The 22,732-nt window shown below is 39.2% G+C and overlaps 1 protein-coding gene across 2 annotated transcripts in view; it reads right to left on the bottom strand.

Annotated features, from left to right (window-relative positions):
• Positions 1-22,732, bottom strand: part of zc3h18 (zinc finger CCCH-type containing 18) — a 67,626-nt gene that overhangs the window by 26,034 nt on the left and 18,860 nt on the right. For both annotated transcript variants that reach the window (XM_062961568.1, XM_008122262.3), the window contains exons 10-11: positions 3,432-3,632; positions 1,396-1,521 (exon numbers count right to left, since the gene is read on the bottom strand). In XM_062961568.1, the coding sequence (XP_062817638.1) occupies positions 1,396-1,521; positions 3,432-3,632 (327 nt within the window). The remainder of the gene's footprint in view (positions 1-1,395; positions 1,522-3,431; positions 3,633-22,732) is intronic.

The following is a 22,732-nucleotide window of genomic DNA, read 5'->3' as shown; positions in this document are numbered from 1 at the left end:
AATTCAAGGTGCAGACCATCATCTATAAAGCCCTGAACGGTTTGGGACCCACCTACCTCCGTGATCGTATCTCCTTCCATAAACCTGCCCGTTCCTTGCGATCATCCGGAGAGGCCCTGTTATCACCATTGCCTATATCCCAGGCTCGCCTTGTAAGTACAAGGGAGAGGGCCTTCTCTGCTGTGGCCCCCCGATTGTGGAACTCACTTCCCACTGAAATAAGGCAAGCTCCCACTCTGTTAGCTTTTAGGAGAGAATTAAAAACATGGCTCTTCCATTGTGCTTTCGGTGAGTAATGTCTGTCATATATCTCCGTATTACTCCCCTCCGAACTTCTATCCTCCAGATTACCCCTTCCAAATGTCCCTGCCCATAGTGGAGTACTTCTCTGTCCCTCTCACTCCGGGTTTTATCTTTGTGTTCAAGTGGCCTGCCCTTGATTTATAGTTTTTTTGTTTTTTTTTTCTTGATTTCTTGATGTTCTGTTTATTATTATTTATTGTATTTTAAATGGTGTTATGATATGTTGTTCTTATATTTTATTATGTTGTATTGCTCTGGGCATGGCCCCATGTTAGCCGCCCCGAGTCCCCATTGGGGAGATGGTGGCGGGGTATAAATAAAGTTTATTATTATTATTATTATTAATTAGGTATAAGTCTTATTTTCTAGGTCTTATTTTTCCATGAAGAAGAATTCACATTTATTGTTGAACAAAAAATGAACATTATATACTGTATAGTAGTTGTCATCACAAACCAGCAAAACCAGACAAATTGTGAATCCTATCAAGAATTTCTTATTACTGCCATTATTTCCATGTACAACACTCTATGGTACGTACATTTACCAATCCTGCATGCTCTGGTGTTCTTTTCGTTGGGCATGCTTCCAAACAAAAACTTTGCTAGGTCTTACTTTCGGTGGAGGTCTTATATTTAGCAATTCAACAAAACCTCTACTAGGTCTTATTTTCTGGGGATGTCTTATTTTAGGGGAAACAGGGTAGTTTATGAGAGCTAAAGGAAACCTTTGGGTTCAAAGAAAGGGCTGAGGGACAAGGAAAAGGCTGAGCTGAGCTCTAGGAAAGCAGATGGCTGACAATGGAACATCTTACTTCTCAATTCTTCACCTGGCCTTGGAGGGTCTGAAGGTCATGCAAGAAGCCTAAGTTACGTCAAGACCTAACCGATGGCCTGCATTTCTATCACAAGACCCCTAGGATAGCTTTCCCCAAGCCACTGCCCACCAAGGCGCATTATCCACCAGCCCTAGCTAACTACTGGAACCTTGCAACGAAGGTTCAACATATGTGCACGGCACCAGAAAGCCCTGTCCTGCCCACTCTTGAAGGACCAGGCAATGGGTGAACCTCTCAGCCGTGAAGGAACGTACCTGGACCGACTGCCTGAGAAGGAGCTGTGCCTCGAAGAGCGACTGGAGTAGGAGCTGTAGGAGGAAGATCTCGAATGGGAGCGCGACGAACCAGAGCCAGAATAGGAGGAGGAGCGAGATGAAGACCTGGAAGGAAGGAACAAAGGTGGGAAACCAACAGGGAAGTCAGAACAACTCTCACTTGAAATCTTAACATGTCTAGTCTTCTTCTACGTCATGGAGGAACACCTATGGATGGAAAAAGAGCCATTTTCCTCCCTAAGGGTGCAATCTGAATGGCTGAAGTGATGTCACAATCCCATCCTGCTTTGGGAATTGGCGAAAATAAAGCCAATTTGTATATGGGTATAATTATGGAGGCCTAAAGTACCATTTTTCATGATTGTTTAATTTTATTTATTTATTTACAGTATTTATATTCCGCCCTTCTCACCCTGAAGGGGACTCAGGGCGGATCACATTACACATACAGTAGTCTCACTTATCCAACACTCGTTTATCCAACATTCTGGATTATCCAACACATTTTTGTAGTCAATGTTTTCAATATATCATGATATTTTGGTGCGAAATTCGTAAATACAGTAATTACTATGTAGCATTACTGTGTATTGAACTACTTTTTCTACCAGATTTGATGTATAACATGATGTTTTGGTGCTTAATTTGTAAAATCATAACCTAAATTGATGTTTAATATGCTTCTCCTTAATCTCTCATTATCCAACATATTTGCTTATCCAACGTTCTGCTGGCCTGTTTATGTTGGATAAGTGAGACTCTACTGTATAGGCAAACATTCAATGCCTTTAACATAGAACAAAGACAAGACAAACATAGGCTCCGAGCTGGCCTCGAACTCATGACCTCTTGGTCAGAGTGATTTGTTGCAGCTGGCTTGTTTGGGATGACCAAATTTTTGGCTGAATATTTGGACCTAAGAGTTTTAAAAGGATCCCACTTTCCCCATTCTGCATGTGCGAGAACTTGCATATCTCTATGCAGCCCAAACTCATCTTTGGGGCCCATTTATCCAGGATTATAATAATAATAATAATATAATAATAACTTTATTTTTATATCCCACCTCGGGACTCGGGGAGGCTTACATGGGGACATAGGTTAAAACACAATCCATGAATCAAAACAATATAACAGAATAAATATAGAATGACATAAAACACATCAAGTGCTTTAAAAAAACTAGACATAAAATACATGTGCAGAGAAAGGAACTAGTGCAGAACTCTGGGTAGGGCTCATAAATAGTATAAAGTATATATAATTTATATAATACTCATATTATACTATACTAATATAATATATTTATTTATTTATTACTTACAGCATTTATATTCCGCCCTTCTCACGCCGAAGGGGACTAAGGGCGGATCACATTACACATATAGGCAAACATTCAATGCCTTTTAACATAGAATAAAGACAAGACAAACATAGGCTCTGAGCGGGCCTCGAACTCATGACCTCCTGGTCAGAGTGATTCATTGCAGCTGGTTGCAGCTGGCTTGCGCTCCAGCTTGTGATAATGATATTATAATGTAATACAATAATACACTATTATAACTGTATATTTATATTACATGTAATATTACTAATAATATTGCAATATAGTCGTATAGTACAATATAATAATATATAGTGCTTATATTGTGGTATACTAATAATATAATATATTGTATGTATATATAACTTGTAAGCCGCTCTGAGTCCCCTTTGGGGTGAGAAGGGCAGGATATAAATGTCGCTAATAAATAAAATAAATAATAAATAAAGGCGATCAGGAAAGGGCGAAGGGACGGTCTTCTTAAAACACTGTCGGCCTATAAAAATGAGTAGTGATAAAGTGCAATAAGATATTGTAAACAACCTGGCCTACTTCTCTCACCCGGTCACTTCAAATGGGCCAGGGTCAAGCTGCTGACCTGGTTTCCCTTCCCATTTCGAACTAACAGGCTCCTGTTAGGACACAAGACACAGTCCCTTTGCATCGCTGCTAACCCTTTTGGGGATTGTACCTTGAGGAACCCGAGCCGGAACCCGAGGAAGCGGAAGTTTTCCGGCGCCGCCGAGCACGGCTGGGCGAAGCAGACATGCCATGCTTCTTCTTGGGGGACTTCGATCGGCGCCAAGGGTCCTTCCACTCGTCCGCTCTCTTGGACTGAGAGGAGCCGGTCGTAGTCACCTCTTTCTCCTTCTTTGGTGGCTCAGTCTGGCGGCTGGAAAACAGACCCCAAAACAATGGTCAAATAGGGGAAAAGACCCACCTGATCCATCGACTCCCTCTTAAAAAGTAAGCAAATAATAATAATAATAATAATCAGCTGATGACCCAAAATGCAGAAACTCCTCAAAGTACAGCAGACAAAGAATCAGTACAAGAAAACCGCACTACAAACTAGAGCTGACAGCTGGCACAACAAAACATTGCATGGAAAGTTCCTTGACAAAATGGAAGGAAAAGCTGATAAGGAGAAGACCTGGCTCTGGCTCATGAATGGGACCCTGAAGAAGGAGACAGAAGGCCTGATCCTTGCAGCCCAGGAGCAAGACATCAGAACAAAGGCAATTCAGGCCAAGATCGAAAAATCAGCTGATGACCCAAAATGTAGACTGTGCAAGGAAAATGATGAAACCATGGATCATCTCCTCAGCTGCTGTAAGAAAATCGCACAGACAGACTACAAACAGAGGCACAACCATGTGGCCCAAATGATTCATTGAAACTTATGCCTCAAGTACCACCTGCCAGCAGTAATAATAATAATAATAATAATAATAATAAAACTTTATTTATACCCTGCCACCATCTCCCTGTGGGGACTCGGGGCGGCTCACAATGTTACAAAAGTAACAGCGCAAATACACCAACAATATACACAGTTTAAAACACAAGAAGATAATAAAACAGAAGTTAAAACAAAGGTTTATACAACAGTAATAATATCAAACAACCACCAATGCCATTCAGTCAACTTCAAAGGTGGTGGTGGTGGTGGTGGGGGGAAACTATAGCAGTAATATAAGATAAAATCATTAGATTAAAATACCCCGATGAAAGGAACCTAATAGCATTAAGAATAGAATTATAATGAGACTGGTCATCCAACGGCTGTCTCTCCAAAGGCCAGCCCAAACATCCAGGTTTTCAATTGTTTCTTAAAGGATGGTAGGGAGGGTGCCAACCTAATCTCCCTAGGGAGGGAGTTCCAGAGCCGTTTGTGATCCCACCAGTAAAGAACTGGTGGGATCACAAACCTGCAAAAGTATTGGAAAATGAGAACGCAAAGATACTGTGGGACTTCCGAATCCAGACTGACAAAGTTCTGGAACACAACACACCAGACATCACAGTTGTGGAAAAGAAAAAGGGTTGGATTGTTGATATCGCCATCCCAGGTGACAGTCGCATTGATGAAAAACAACAGGAAAAACTCAGCCGCTATCAGGACCTCAAGATTGAACTTCAAAGACTACGGCAGAAACCAGGGCAGGTGGTCCTGGTGGTGATCGGCACACTGAGTGCCGTGCCAAAAGATCTCAGCCGGCATTTGGAAACAATAGACATTGACAAAATTACTGCAAAAGGCCACCCTGCTGGGATCTGCGCGCATCATCCAAAAATACATCACACAGTCCTAGACACTTGGGAAGAGTTCGACTTGTGATTTTGTGATACGAAATCCAGCATGTCTATCTTGTTTGCTGTGTCATAAAATAATAATAATAATAATAATAATAATAATAATAATAATAATAATAATAATAATAATAATAATAATAATGTTATTTTTATACCCTGCCTCTATCTCCCTGCAGGTACTCAGGGTGACTAACATGGGGCCAAGCCTAAATTTCCACAATAAACAAATAAAAATACATTCACAATAAAAACATCATTAACTTAACATTACACAAATCAAACCAGCAATTAACAGCAATATAATGGTATGTAAAACCATGTATTTAGCCTTAGCGCCTTTAGAAATTATTCCAACTAGCTTTTTATTACTCAGGATAATCTATAAATTGAAAAAGAAGAAGTTATTTTCATCAGTTTTGCAGAAGCCCTTCCGCTCTTCCGCGACACCAACAAAACTCCCTTTTTGCAGGATCAGAAAAAGGAGTTCTTTGTCGGCTTGGGGGAAATTAACACAATGACATGACTCTGGAGATTTGATGGAGTAGAGTCTCACTAATCCAAGCCTCGCTTATCCAAGCCTCTGGATTATCCAAGCCATTTTGGTAGTCAATGTTTTCAATATATCATGATATTTTGGTGCTAAATTCGTAAATATAGTAATTACAACATAACATTACTGCGTATTGAACTACTTTTTCTGTCAAATTTGTTGTCTAACATGATGTTTTGGTGCTTAATTTGTAAAATCATAACCTAATTTGATGTTTAATAGGCTTTTCCTTAATCCCTCCTTATCCAAGCTTCTGCCGGCCCGTTTAGCTTGGATAAGTGAGACTCTACTGTATATATCTATATATATAAAAGGGTAATGAAATTTCGGCCTAGGACAAAACAACAAAACTACACATCCCAGAAACACTAAACTTGGCAGCACAACCCCTCATCCATGCCTCTACGTTCATACAACAAAAAGAAAAGAAAAATAAAGTCCTAATTAGAGAGAGAGGAATAATTGTTTTTAGCCAATTGCTGCCAGTTAGAAGGCTAAGCTCTGCCCACTTGGTCTCCTAGCAACCTACTCAGCCCAGGGGACAGGCACAGTTAGGCCTCACTTAGGCCTCTTCCACACTGCCTATAAAATACAGATTTTCTGATTTGCACTGGATTATATGGCAGTGTAGACTCAAGGCCCTTCCACACAGCTATATTACCCATTTATAATTTTACATTATCTGCTTTGAACTGGATTATCTTGTGTCCACACTGCCATATAATCCACTTCAGTGTGGATTGTATACAGCTGTGTAGAAGGGGCCTCATATAATCCAGTTCTAAGCAGATAATATTAGATTATCAATATACAGTAGAGTCTCACTTATCCAACATAAACGGGCGGGCAGAATGTTGGATAAGCACCTTACTCAGTCTACTTTTACAACCTCTCCATTTTAATTCATGTTTTTATTAGCTCTTGTCATTTGTTTTTACTGGCTAATGTTTAAATTTTTATAATTGTGCATGTTTTTTGTCTATTGTTGTGTTTTATATTGCTATTGTTTTTATTCGGGCTTGGCCCCATGTAAGCCGCCCTGAGTCCCCTTTGGGGAGATAGAGGCGGGGTATAAAAATAAAGTTATTATTTTTATTAAGCATCAAATTAGGTGATGATTTTACAAATTAAGCACTAAAACATCACGTCATACAACAAATTTGACAGAAAAGGTAGTTCAATGCGCAGTAATGCTATGTAGTAATTATACCACCATACTTTGCCACAAAAACGCGCGGCCGGGCACAGCTAGTGTATATACACACACAGTAGAATCTCACTTATCCAACACTCACTTATCCAACGTTCTGGATTATCCAACGCATTTTTGTAGTCAACGTTTTCAATACATCGTGATATTTTGGTGCTAAATTTGTAAATACAGTAATTACATCATAACATTACTGCGTATCAAACTACGTTTTCTGTCAAATTTGTTGTCTAACATGATGTTTTGGTGCTTAATTTGTAAAATCATAACCTAATTTGATGTTTCATAGGCTTTTCCTTAATCCCTCCTCATTATCCAACATATTCGCTTATCCAATGTTCTTCCGGCCCGTTTATGTTGGATAAGTGAGACTCTACTGTGTATATATATATATATATATATAGAGAGAGAGAGAGAGAGAGAGAGAGAGAGAGGGGGGGGGAGAGAGAGAGAGAGAGAGAGAGAGAGAGAGAGAGAGAGAGGACATTTATATCCCGCCCTTCTCACCTTGAAGGGGACTCAGGATGGATTACAAGTTATATACACATACAATAAAATATATTATTAGTATGTCCCAATGCAAACAACCCTGCAGGACTAATAATAATAAGATGGTGAGGATGATGATGATGCAGCCGGGAGGACGATACTCCTGGCATTGAGAAAGTGACTCTCTCATGGGTGACATAAGGCAGCACCTCGAATGACGAGCTATTCTTATCACGACAGGAAGCAAAGCCATTGAGAGAGAGGATACTTTCGGGGGCAGGACTCACGTCTAGGAAGGAAGTTCGAAATAAAATGAAAATTAAATTAAGAAAGGTGGCACACGCTGACATCACGGCCGGTTTCCCAGGACTGACACCAGGAAATGAAAGATTTGGAAGCCGTTGCGCAACCCAGAAGTCCGTAAGGTAACTCTGAACAAGCAGGCACATACATGCCCTTTGAAAAATGTCAACTAGCAGGCCAGGAAAAGGCAGGGGAATGCAAACAGCAGCAGGGCCAGGATTTTATTAGGGCCATCAGCCGGCTTTAAAGCACCACAGAATTGCTTATTGTAGGCCATGGCGCCAAATAATGTGCAACTTTTAAAGTACAGTATACACTTTCCAATATAAACATTTAAACTTATTATTCTATATACAGTAGTCTCTCACTTATCCAAGCTAAACGGGCCAGCAGAAGCTTGGATTAGCAAATATCTTGGATAATAAGGAGGGATTAAGGAAAAGCCTATTAAACACCAAATTAGATTATGATTTTACAAATTAAGCACCAAAACATCATGTTATACAACAAATTCGACAGAAAAAGAAGTTCAATACGCAGTAATGTTATGTTGTAACATTATGTATTAGAACCAAAATATTATGATATATTGAAAACATTGACTACAAAAATGGCTTGAATAAGTGAGACTCTACTGTACTGAGTTCTTTAAAATTACAGTAGCAGTGACAACATAACAATAACAATGTCTGATTTGTATCATCCCAAACTATCTCCATTTCTAGCCTTCACTATGTGGACTTCATAATATAATAATAATAATAATTTTATTTTTGTACCCCGCTACCATCTCCCCAGAGGGACTCGGGGCGGCTTATAGATATAAAACCAACATACAATAATATCAAATACAAAACACACAAATAAATTTAAAAGGCATTAAAAATCACAGTCATTATAAAACACTTGAGACTTTACTAATTTTGCTTGGATTTTTTGGGCTGCGACTACAAATGTGGCAACCTTTAATGTTATATTTTTGGAATGATCTGCTAACAGGTCACAGGTAACAGCTGATTGTTGCCTTTCTTCTAAAAGAACTGAATCTATTGAAGAGTCAGGAGGGATTCTCTGCCCATTTGTTTCAGGTCCAGCTTTAAGTTCGCCATTACGCTTTTTCGTGAAAGGAAGAGCGACTTTGAGAAACTGCAAGTTGCTTCTGGTATGAGAGAATTGGCTGTCTGCAAGCACGTTGCTCAGGGGACATCCGGGTGTTTTACCATCCCGTGGGAGGCTTCTCTCATGTCCCCACATGGGGAGCTGGAGCTGACAGATGGAGCTCACCCGCTCTCTCTGGATTCGAAATGCCAACCTGTCGGTCAGCAGTCCTGCCAGCACAAGGGTTTAACCCATTGTGCCATCGGGGGCTCATTTATTAATAGTATAATATACTGGTAGTGTATTTTATATATTGTGGTATATTGAACACGCCTACCTGTATTTTATAATGTGTTTTATGAATACTGATGTAAGTTAATAATAATTTTTAACTGATTTATATTGCACTGTAGAATTTTTATATATGCGTTTTATTGTAAGCCGCCCTGAGTCCCCTGTTGGGTGAGAAGGGCGGGATATAAATATTATAATAAAATAAATAAATAAATAATAGTATAGTACAATATAATAATCTCTCTATATATAAATGTAATGTGCATAATTAGGATCGAGTTAAAAACAAAACCACTGGGCCAAATCACACCAAATTTGCTCACAATACTCATCACTTCCGAAGGAGTGACCTTGCAGCTCCAAAGCCTGGCTGCTTCATACCTAGGGGACTCAATTGTTACCCAACTTGAATATCATTGAATAGCCTTGCAGCTCCAAAGCCTGGCTGCTTCATACCTAGGGGAATCCTTTCTAGGCCACCTTGAATGCCATGAACAGCTAGTAATATATCATAATACAATAGGTAAAGGTTTTCCCCTGACATTAAGTCTAGTCGTGTCCGACTCTGGGGGTTGGTGCTTATCTCCATTTCTAAGCCGAAGAGCCGGCATTGTCCTTAGATGCCTCCAAGGTCATGTGGTCGGCATGACTGCATGGAATGCTATTACCTTCCCGCCGGAGCAGTACCTATTGATCTACTCATATCTGTATGTTTTTGAACTGTTAGATTGGCAAAAGTTGGGGCTAACAGCGAGAGCTCTCTGCATAACGCATAACCACAAACAACTCATCCATTCTTGTTCATATTTAAAAGCAGGATTGACAGCTCATCTTGGTACATTATATATGATGCAACCAAAGAAATCCCAAAATGCAGAGGGAGGATGCTGTTGAGATTGGATTGCGAAATACAAGCTCGGTTTCTAACAGGAAGAACTAAAGGAGAGCTCAGTAAAAAGGTTTATACTTTTTTATACTATATTATTTTTTATACTCTATTTCCAGAATTCTCGGTGAATGGAAGGAGGCTGTTTTTTGGCTTGTTTTCAGACAGGAGCTCACTTTGCCCAAAGCATTTCTCTTGCCAAAGACCTTTTTGGAAATGTTTTGTAACGTGGGAGGAAAGGGACAACAAAACCGTAAAGCTTTGCATGAGTGAGTGAATGAATGAATAAATGGCCCCGGTGCTATGAGTCAAGGCAGAGATTACATCTCGGGCCTGTAAGGAGAGTGGCATTTAATTATGCATACTGTAGGAGAATTAATTGGGGCTGATGTGGCAGTCAATGGGCCAGTCGAGCATCGCTATGCGCCTCCGGTGAAATGTTTCACGAAGCCTCTTTCTGCCGAACTTTTGAGAGTGCTCTTTGAATCCGGATGTGTTTTGTAATCATCCTGGTTAGGTTTTTTGTATTTCCTTTTTGACTACTGGAAATGCAGACCCGTTGTGTTTTTGGATATTTTCAGGCTTTAAATCAGACACGGGTAAACTGCAGCCTTCCAGGCGTTTTGGACTTCAACTCCCACAATTCCTAACAGCTGGATAGGAATTTTATATGTGTTAGGCATTGAATTTTGCTATTATTATTTTATAAACTGCTTTGAGTCCCCCTGGGATGAGAAAAGCAGTATATAAATACAGTAAATAAATAAAATAATTGAGGAATGACAGTTGAGGCTTGAGTCTGTTTGAGTACAGAAGCCATTGTGAGAAGTTAGAAGTCAGTTGAGGCTTACGTCTGAGTACAGAAGCCATTGTGAGAAGTTAGAAGTCAGTTGAGGCTTGAGTCTGCTTACAGAAGCCATTGTGAGAAGTTAGAAGTCAGTTAAGGCTTGAGTCTGCTTACAGAAGCCATTGTGAGAAGTTAGAAGTCAGTTGAGGCTTGAGTCTGCTTACAGAAGCCATTGTGAGAAGTTAGAAGTCAGTTGAGGCTTGAGTCTGCTTGAGTACAGAAGCCATTATGAGAAGTTAGAAATCAGTTGAGGCTTGAGTCTGTTTGAGTACAGAAGCCACTGTGAGAAGTTAGAAGTCAGTTGAGGCTTGAGTCTGCGTACATAAGCCATTGTGAGAAGTTAGAAGTCAGTTGAGGCTTGGGTCTGTTCGAGTACAGAAGCCAACATAACAGCAACATTCACACTTGCCTCAAGCAGACAAGAGTTCTTTCTCCCACCTTGAAGATTCTGCAAATGATTAGCACTGAATAACCTTGCAGCTTCAAAGCGTGGCTGCTTCCTGCCTGGGGGAACCCTTTGTTGGATCAGCAGAAACATCTGATGAACCAACCTGGACACAATGTAATATTTGGGAACACAGAAATGCTAGACCACTCTCACAACCACCATGTTAGGCAACACAGAGAAACCATTGAAATCCACAACCATGTGGACAATGTAAAAGAAAGGAAGGAACCATGAAAATGAACAAAATCTGGCTACAAGTATTTTAAAAACTCTAAAATCAGGACAGTAAATAAAGATCAAAACTCAGAACACAGGGGAATTCTAGACAGGAAACAATCAGGGCCAGCTAACAGCTCCCATGGCAAGGATTCACCCCAGGCAGAAAGCAGCCAGGTTTTGAAGCTGTAAGGCTTTTCAATACTAATCAAGGTGATGAATTGTAACAATCCAACATACAAGAGCTCTTTCTCCCACCCTGGACCTTCCATAGATATATAAACCCCACTTGGCTAGTTTCCAGCAGACCTCCCAACCTCTGAGGATGCCTGCCATAGACGTGGGTGAAACGTCAGGAGAGAATGCTTCTGGAACGTGGCCAGACAGCCCAGGAAACTCACAGGCCATGAAAGCCTTTGACCACACAAATCTGGGATCAGATCCTGGATAGCCAAAGTCTTCCTAGCCAAAGAAAATCTGAAATGTATGGGCTCACCATAAGTAAGACACATATAAAGTCATGGGAAGCGATAAAAAATGGGAATCCTCTGCAACCCGCAGAGGGAACAAATTGCTTTTGTAACCGACTCGAAAGCAGCCATGTTTGGAAGTTTCCAAAGGGAGGATCCAATGCCGGGCGGGTTGAGCTGGATGCCGTTTGCAAATCTGAGACTATCAACGCTGGGAGTGGTTTGTTCATTACGGAGAGCATTTGTCACGCGTCGGGAGCGGATCACACCCTCTTCCATGATTGTCTAATGAGATCCCCTTATAGTCTACATCAGGCATGGGCCAACTTGGGCCCTCCAGGTGTTTTGGACTCCAACTCCCACCATTCCTAACAGCCTCAGGCCCCTTCCTGGTGTGGGAGGAGTTATAGACATGTAATTGTACTGAGCATGTTCAGACGCAGGATTCCATTTTGTTGTTCAGTTTGCATCAGACCTCAGTGGAGGTGGATGCATGTATGTGTTTGGACTTCAATGTTAGCAGTATGTGCCCAGACCTCGGTGGAGGTGGATGCATGCATGTGTTTGGACTTCAGTCTTAGCAGTATGTGCCCAGACCTCAGTGGAGGTGGATGCATGTATGTGTTTGGAAAGGCCCTGAGGCTGTTAGGAATGGTGGGAGTTGAAGTCCATAATATCTGGAGGCAATGCCCAAGTTGGCCCATGTATGGTCTATAAACAAATGACTACTTTCTGCATTGGGCAGCATAGTTTGTGTCCTTACAAACTTACTAGAATGTTCTGAGTGTTGGACTATGACTTTGGAGACCAGGGAGCAACGCAGCATTATAATATTAATAATATTATGTAATACAATATAATAATAATTATAATAATTATACGCTATTATATTGGTAGATTTATATTCCATGTAATATTACTAATAATATTACAATATACAGTAGAGTCTCACTTATCCAACACTCGCTTATCCAACGTTCTGGATTATCCAACGCATTTTTGTAGTCAATGTTTCCAATACATCGTGATATTTTGGTGCTAAATTCATAAATACAGTAATTACAACATAACATTACTGCATATTGAACAACTTTTTCTATCAAATTTGTTGTATAACATGATGTTTTGGTGCTTAATTTGTAAAATCATAACCTAATTTGATGTTAATAGGCTTCTCCTTAATCTCTCCTTGTTATACAACATATTCGCTTATCCAATGTTCTGCCGGCCCGTTTATGTTGGATAAGTGAGACTCTACTGTAGTGTTATAGTACAATATAGTAATATATTGCTTATATTGTGCTATATGAATAATAGAATATACTGTATGTACATATGACTTGTGAGCCGCTTTGAGTCCCCTTTGGGGTGAGAAGGGTGGGATATAAATGTCACTAATTAATAAATAAATTATTTTCCTGGAAATTTTCCATTCCACAACTGAGCCAGGTAGGAAAAAAACAGTTAGGTATCTTCCCACCGGAAACAAACAATACGCATTTCTGAATATGTATTTCATTGTGTGTTTTAGAAGGGTAGGGCGCGACGGAAACAGATGAGAAACAAATCCAAGTTCTCGTGCAAGTTTACGACATCGCTCGATTGGCAGAGATTTAATTCCAGACAAGAAAAGGCATGGGTGTCATCATCATCAGGTGGCATCGGATAGGCAAGAGGGTGCTTTTGGAAAAATACAATGTCGTGCTCGCTTAGCCCTGAGTCACCTTCTCAGGATGGCAGCTTTCGCACTCAATTGCTAGTTGTAAAAACCCTTTTCTGCACTTCTGAAATTCCTCCCTGCCTCTTGCCAGCTGCTTCGCACCGGCAATTGCTTAGACCTGGGTTACAATCCATTCCTATGAAATCATAGCTGGCACCCATCACACCTGCGAGGAAGCATCTTCATTCATTATGGGGAAACAGCCAGATTGCATCACTGCGGTTCCTGGCATGGGCACTCTCTCAACTTCATTTTGCAGAACCGGATATAAATGACAAAATAATCAAGGGAAGGGGGAAAAAAACCCAGTTCCTTAGCACCTTTCTCCCAGATTATACTATTATTGTTGTCGTCGTCACTGTATTAGCTGATGATGACGGTGAGAATAATAATATCATCTTCCTTTTTCTCTCTTAGAAGAAACTCAGAGCAGCTAACAATGTTTTAAAAAAGGAGTTGACATTCAATTTGGTAAGATTAATTCCAAAATCCCCATTAATTAATTACAAAATCCCAACCCAAATAAATTGATATCAACACTGGTACTTTACTTTAATGTTTGAAATTTGGTTGTGGCTGGGATGTTGTACTCTCCATTTTAATATGTAGTAGTTATTGCTGTGTTGTCGGAGGCTTTCATGGCCGGAATCACAGGGTTGTTGTGTGTTTTCCGGGCTGTATGGCCATGTTCCAGAAGCATTCTCTCCTGACATTTCACCCACATCTATGGCAGGCATTCTCAGAGGTTGTGAGGTATATATGGATGCCTGCCATAGATGTGGACGAAAGGTACCATTGCAATTTGTATACACACACACACACACACACACACACCCCTTATTCAGATGGTTCTGTTGTTCAAATATATACGATGGAGAGCTTTCTTTCACACCAAGCAATGTGCCTGCAAAGGACAGTCCTTAAGCACAGCAATAATTCACATTTCCTGTGTTTGGTTGCAGGCTGATGTTATTATTTATTGTTATAATGTTGTTTTATTTTGCATATACTGTGAATTGCATTTTAGATAATTTTCATTTTAATTGTGCTGTTGGGCTTTGCCCCATGTGAGCCGCCCCGAGTCCCCTTGGGAAGATGGTGGTGGGATACAATAATAATAATAATAATAATAATAATAATAATAATAATATTTCTACATTCTCAATCCACTCGAGAGCCTTAGTGGTTAGTTAAGACTTAACTGGAGTCCCTATACTGGGAGAAAAATGGGATGGAAGTAGATACGAATCTGTGTTTTAGTATGATTATTTTTATATCCTGGTTATGTTTAGAGTGTTGTATTTTAATACAGTAGAGTCTCACTTATCCAACATAAACGGGCCAGCAGAATGTTGGATAAGCGAATATGTTGCATAATGAGGAGAGATGAAGGAGAAGCCTATTAAACATCAAATTAGGTTATGATTTTACAAATTAAGCACCAAAACATCATGTTATACAACAAATTTGACAGAAAAAGTAGTTCAATACGCAGTAATGCTATGTAGTAATTACTGTATTTATGAATTTAGCACCAAAATATCACGATATACTGAAAACATTGACTACAAAAATGTGTTGGATAATCCAGAAAGTTGGATAAGCAAGTGTTGGATAAGTGAGACTCTACTGTATGTATGTCTGTACTTCTTGTATGTTTTATTTGGTTTGCTGTTTTTATTCGGGCTTGGCCCCATGTAAGCTGCCCCGAGTCCCTTCGGGGAGATGGTGGCGGGGTATAAAAATTAAGTATTATTATTATTATTACAGTAGAGTCTCACTTATCCAACATAAACGGGCCGGCAGAATGTTGGATAAGTGAATATGTTGGATAATAAGGAGGGATTAAGGAAAAGCCTATTAAACATCAAATTAGGTTATGATTTTACATATTAAGCACTAAAACATCATGTTATGCAAGAAATTTGACAGAAAAAGTAGTTCAATACGTAGTAATGCTATGTAGTAATTACTGTATTTACAAATTTAGCACCAAAATATCATGATGTTATTGAAAACATTGACTACAAAAATGCGTTGGATAGTCCAGAAACTTGGATAAGCGAGTGTTGGATAAGTGAGACTCTACTGTATTATCATCATCATCATCACAATAAATAAATGCTTGGGAAGATTAAATGTATGGGCTGCAATTCCTAGAATTCACTATCCAGGTTGGTTCCTGGGAATTGTAATCCAAAGAAGTAAAATTCCAAAATTTGGACTAGAAACACGCAGGTTTTTTGTTTGTTTGGAATCAGCTTGTCAATCTGCCTTCTAGGGTTTTTGCAAGACGTTTTTAAAAATCCGGCACGAAGTTGCTGCATTCCCGGAGGCCTCCCCTACGTAAGAGCGGCCGGCGTTGCCAAGCGGCTGGTGGCCGGTTCGACGGGAGGAAGAATGTCTAAAGACGTTACATATTAAACAAGCCTCTGGATTATTACTATTTGAAAGCTAAATTAAAGAGCTATAATTAGAAGGGCTATATTTAGAACACCGCTTTGGGGAAGGAGGCAGAGAAAATAAAGAAGCAAAGCACCGAACGTTAAGGTCACCACCGAAGAGCGTCATCTACCCAAGGCTGAAGAGGCTAGGCCAATAAATTAAATAAAATTGGGCATCTTTTAGAATAAAGAAACATTCATAAAGGAGTGCGCACACAACCCAATCTATGCTGCACAGATTAGCAGATAGAGTCTGACGTCGCTGCAGAAATCAAAGAGAGACACTTCCTCTGGGCAAATAAACACTCAGGATTCCTTTCTTCTTTTAATTGAATTGAAGCACGTTCTCCATGAGTGATACAATTTTCAAAAACAATTCCCGTATGCACACAGGAGTCATGCAGTGCATTGTGGTTATTACCTGTGTTACCTGGTTATTTTTTTTCCTTAAAGCTTTAGGACATAAATCCTAAAAAATCTAACTACATTCACTTCAAGTGGGACATACATGCCTGTCCCATTAGAAGAACGTTTTCAGCATGAATGAGATGAATATAATTAAAAATAATAGTATGGTTATATAGTACTATCTGGAGTCCCCATTAGCACAGCGGGTTAAACCGCTGAGCTGCTGACCGAAAGGTTGGCGGTTCGAATCCAGGGAGTGTGGTGAGCTCCCGCTGTTAGCCCTAGCTTCTGACAATCTAGCAGTTCAAAAACATGCAAATGTGAGTAGATCAATAGGTACTGCTTCAATGGGAAGGTAACGGCGCTCCATGCAGTCATGTCAGTGGCCACATGACCTAGGAGGTGTCTACGGACAACGCCAGCTCAGAAATGGAGATGAGCATCAACTCCCAGAGTCGGACACGACTGGACTTAATGTCAGGGGAAAACCTTTACCTTTTAGCTATAGTACCACATAAAGGAAGTAAAATAAAGGGTTTAAAATAAGGGGTGAAAATGAACAATGAGTGTGAGGTTTGTAGAATAGATTCTGTAGTTTATGGCTTGGCCATGTTTACAGTAGCCTACCGCCACTGGTTGATGAGCGCTGTTTTAATTGAGTTTTAAGTTGTCTTTTAATATGTTTATATGTCTTATTAAACTGCATTTTTAATTGTGTTATTTTATGTTCTGTTCAGGCACTCTGTGCTGTGTATAACCACCCTAAGATCCTTCAAGAATAACAAATAAAATAACAACAATTATTATTATTATTATTACAGTTACATGTACTATATACATCTATGTTTATAGTAAATACATGTTAATACAGGTATGTATTAAGTTAATGTCTTTGCTTGATGCAGTCTTGTTGTATGTTGTAGTGGCTAGTTAGCTGCTTAGTTTCAGCAATATTATATATGTATGTATGTATATATATATATGTGTGTGTGTGTGTGTGTGTGTGTGCACGTGTGTGTTTTGAATGACATATCGGAAGAGATCTGACAGCTAAACTAAGAATTAAGACCCATCACTACTGGCAGAAGGTCACCCAGTCAATCTGCAATCATGAATTTTGATGCACATTCTATTGCTATTGCACACCAACTCCATATCTGTGTTTGGTTAAAGTTAAAATATATTTTTGTGTTTTTATCTATGCGATTTATTGTATATATTTTATGTTCATATGTTTATTTCTTTGTTGTGCCCTGCCTTGAGCTGTCAGGAGAGATGGGTAATAAATAATGTATTATTATTATTATTATTATTATTATTATTATTATTATTTTATTATGACACAGCAAACAAGATAGATATGCTGGATTTCATATCACAAAATCACAAGTCGAACACTTCCCAAGTGTCTAGGACTGTGTGATGTATTTTCGGATGATGTGCGCAGAACCCAGCAGGGTGGCCTTTTGCAGCTGGCAGATCGTAATTTTGTCAATGTTTATTATTATTATTATTATTATTATTATTATTATTATTATTATTTCTATATTTATGAAAGAAAATTAGAGACAAATATAAGTTGGAAACAAAGGCACACGACAACAATGTCCTCTCTGGAGACCTGCAAATCTGCTCTTTAGTCCTTTCTCTATGAGTGATAACCAGGAAATAAGGTGAGCTGATGTCACTCGTAGGTAAGTGTGGAAAACCTGAGCCAGGACACTTCAGGAAGAAAAGAATGCACTTCCTTGCCATTGGGAACGTCAAAATAGCAACTGGGGAGTTGGGGAAACTTGGGCTTTTAGCAATCCGTGTGCATTTTGAGCCATCTTGCAACAACCTGACTTCCTTGGGCTTGTTCCCCAGCTGTTATACAAGGAGATCTTTGGGCACATGATATTTTCCATGGATTCTTTAAGGCAAGCCAGAAGGGAAACAAGAGGGCAAGGGCTCAAGAGAGGCACCGGGACAAGAGCAAAGTTGGAAGCGTTCCTTATAGGAATTTCCTCGCTGTTCACGTGACTCCTACCATGAATCTATGTCAACAATGGTGTAAATCTCCCTAAAAAAGTACAACTAGATTCTATTTTTAGTGATGATTTAGAATCTCTGGTTGAAATGTTACATTGGAAATGTTATGTGTGAGTAATTTTTTTCGGAAAACTGCTAATTATAGAAAGGGAGTGACATATACTTCCATTCCTGTTGCTGGGTGCCTTCCACAAACATGGCAACAAATACTCCCTTTATTGTGCTGTCAGTTGTTTCTGACTTATGGCAACCCAAAGGAAAACTATTACCATATATACTCAAGTATAAGCCGAGATTTTCAGTCCTTTTTTAGGGCTGAATAAGCCTCCCAGGGCTTACACTTGAGTGAGTGTCCTGGTTGACTTATATTAGGGTTGGCTGATACTCAAGTATACAGTAGAGTCTCACTTATCCAACACTTGCTTATCCAATGTTCTGGATTATCCAACGCATTTTTGTAGTCAAAGTTTTCAATATATCGTGATATTTTGGTGCTAAATTCGTAAATACAGTAATTACTACATAGCATTACTGCGTATTGAACTACTTTTTCTGCTAAATTTGTTGTATAACATGATGTTTTGGTGCTTCATTTGTAAAATCATAAACTAATTTGATGTTTAATAGGCTTTTCCTTAATGCCTCCTTATTATGCAACATATTCACTTATCCAACGTTCTGCCGGCCCGTTTCTGTTGGATAAGTGAGACTCTACTGTATATGTAATTTATTATTTTTTCTCTATTATTATTGTTATTATTACATTTATTATTTTACTCTATTATTATTACTATTACATTTATTTTACTCTATGTATTATTATTACATTTATTATTTTTCTCTATTATTGTCATCATTATTACATTTATTATTTTACTCTATTATTCATGTTACTATTACATTTATTATTTTTCTCTATTATTGTCATCATTATTACATTTATTATTTTAGTGTCTTATTATTATTGAATGGATACGTAATCACATTTGCATCGAAGAAGGTTAAATTCATGATTTAATCAGAGTTGGACAGTCTTAATCTTAAATTACAGTTTTATGTAAATATTCAAAAACATTGTACCTACTGATGCCTCAATTAATGTAATTTTATTGTTATCTATTTTTTTATTTTAGAAACTGGCCAGTAGCTGCTACATTTCCCACCCTCGGCTTATACTCAAATCAATATGTTTTCCCAGTTTCTGGTGGCAAAATTAGGTGCCTCAGCTTATATTCGGACCGGCTTATATTTGAGTATATATGGTAATTTTATTTTTGGCAAGATTTGTTCTACTTTCGCCTTCCTCTGAGGCTGAGAGAATGAGACTTGCCCAAAGTCACCTCATGGGCTTCCATGGAGGATCAGGGAATTGAATTCGGGTCTCGAGAGTAATGATATCGCTTCTTTTAATGGCCATGCTTTTACTCTGTTGAAGTTGTATTGCTGATTTACTGTGATTGTTATGTATTTTATATTGTGGTATTTTATACTGTGTATTTTATATTGTTGTATTTTATTGTATGTGGTTGGGCTTGGCCCCATGTGAGCTGCCGAGTCCCCTCGGGGAGATGGGGCAGGATATAATGATAATAATAATAATAATAATAATAATAATAATAATAATAATAATAATAATCAAACACTCAAAGAACTATACCATGCTGTCTCCATTTCAACTGAGCAAAAATTAAAAGACTATACACATTTTAAATCAAAGATACATGCCGAAAGAAAGCTATATAAATCATGTCTTGAGTCAACAGTTTAACTTTCTTTCGATGAGGTGTAACTGTACTGCTTTTAGCTTCGTTTACTCACTCTTAACTACCAGTATCATTTCAGTCAAGAGAAAAATCTGACCCGGTATTTTGACCTGAATATTCAGTTTCACCCAAAGGAGGGATGTGAGCCTGTGAGTCCAAACTTTCTGCATTTTGCCATGACTCTTGTACTTGTGACTGATTGAGAAACAAGAGGATTTTGTGGAATAGAGATGAGCGCAACAGTGCATTGTCAGTCCATCATCGCTCCTAGCACCAGGGTTTGCCAATGCTTGCTTCCTCAGAAGATTAATTAGCGCTTTATACCCTATATTTAGCCTATGTAACATGACTGATGGCAATATAACAGCTCAGACAACTATAGGGGAACTCTATACGTGGGGCTGCCTTTGAAGACGGCTCGGAAGCTCCAACTAGTACAACGGGCGGCAGCCAGACTAATAACAGGAGCGGCTTACAGGGAGCGTACTACTCCCATGCTGAGCCAGCTCCACTGGCTGCCGATATGCTACCGAGCCCAATTCAAAGTGCTGGTTTTGACCTACAAAGCCCTAAATGGTTCTGGCCCATCTTACCTGTCCAAACGTATTTCCCCCTATGAGCCTTCTAGAACTCTTAGATCATCGGGGGAGGCCCTGCTCTCGGTCCCACCAGCCTCGCAGGTAAGGCTGGTGGGAACGAGGGACAGGGCCTTCTCGGTGGTGGCTCCTCGGCTGTGGAACACCCTCCCCAGCAACATACGGCAGATACCAACTCTCCTAGGCTTCAGGAAAGCCTTAAAGACATGGCTGTGCTCACAAGCTTTTAATGAATAAGAACATGGACTTTACATGACCTGTACGAAGAATCGAGGATTCTGGATGAATGGATTTTAATCTTGGACATTCTTAAAATTTTATATAATGTGATTTTATTTTGTAATGGTACTTGTTTTATATGAACTGTTGTTTTGTAGATTGTTTTATATGAATTGTTTTTACATTGTTTTTAGGCATTGAATTTTTGCCTGTTTACTGTAAGCCGCTTTGAGTCTCCTCGGAGAGAAAGGCGGGGTAAAAGTGATGTAAATAAATAAATAAATAAACTCACAAAGACAGTGCAGAAAAATTTTCCATGGGAAAATATGGCACTGAAAGTTTTCCATCACGCATGAGGAACACATTGGGGGAAAAAAAATCTGGGTTTCCCCCACTGAAAGCAAGTCTTTCATTTTCTTTCTCGCAGCATCTCAATTGGCTGCGTAGCCGAGATACCGAAACCAACTCAAGCCCCAACTGAAATCAGCACCAGGTTTATTCAAAATTTAATAGAATATCTTGGCAAGGACTGGAATGGCGGAGCGAAAGAGAAGCACAGGTAAATGAAGGGTTAAATGGCTCCTAGATTTTGCAAGCAGACGGAAGACAGTCATTTGTGCTATTCGATGGCAATCTTTCTGTTTGCAGTAGATTAAGCCATCAATACATATAAAACCAAAACAACAAGAGTGCAAGACATTGGGACTCAATTATAAACCCAAACTCCCCTTGCTATGGGCTGGTCTTTTGGAACCAATGTTCTATGTGCAAGAAATATCAATCTTATCAATATGAGACACATAATTAAAAAACTGTAATTCTTTATAAACCTGTTAATGCAACAAGTCCCTTGAGGTTTCATTTTGACTTCATGGACAATCAATCAAAGCCAGACTCTGCTTCAAAACCTTCACAGAACCAAGTTCTTAAGGAAAAGTCCAAATCAACCACGTGGCTTATATTTCTTGGGTTACATGTGAGCCAAGAATACTGTAGTTCAACATCTATTGACCTCCCTAGGAAGTAAATTGAGATGCAACTCTCCTCTAAGCTCTGATGTATAAATCCATGCCTTTACGACAAGTGTGGGGAAACTTCGGCCCTTCGGTGTTTTGAACTTCAACTCCCATAACTGTGGGAATTGAAGTCCAAAACACCTGGAAGGCCAAAGTTTCCCACGCCTGCTTTATGAAGTACCAAAGTGCCAAAAATGCCAGCCTTCAAGGGCTAGCTAAGCCGCCTATCCACACCACAAAACACAAAGCCAGGGGTCCCCAAACTAAGGCCCGGGGGCCGGATGTGGCCCTCCAAGATAATTTACCTGGCCCCCGCCCTCATTTATAATATAATATTTTATATCAGTTTTAATAATATAATATATTGTATATACATTAACATTAATATTATCATTTTATACAATACAATTCTAACAATAATACCATATAATAATATTAATTATATGTTATATATTACATATAATATTACAGTATAGTGGTATAGGTCAATATAGTATAATGCTAATATTGTGCTATGCTAATAATATAATATATTGTATGTACATACAGCTGCTCTGAGTTCCCTCCGGGGTGAGAAGGGTGGGATATAAATGTAGTAAATTAATGTAGTAAATGAATAAATAAATAATTTTGGACTTAGGCTCGCCCAAAGTCTGAAATGACTTGAA

Source organism: Anolis carolinensis, unplaced genomic scaffold (genome assembly GCF_035594765.1).
Source record: "Anolis carolinensis isolate JA03-04 unplaced genomic scaffold, rAnoCar3.1.pri scaffold_9, whole genome shotgun sequence".
Lineage (NCBI taxonomy): Eukaryota > Metazoa > Chordata > Lepidosauria > Squamata > Dactyloidae > Anolis > Anolis carolinensis.
This window is presented reverse-complemented; position numbering and strand designations above follow the sequence as displayed.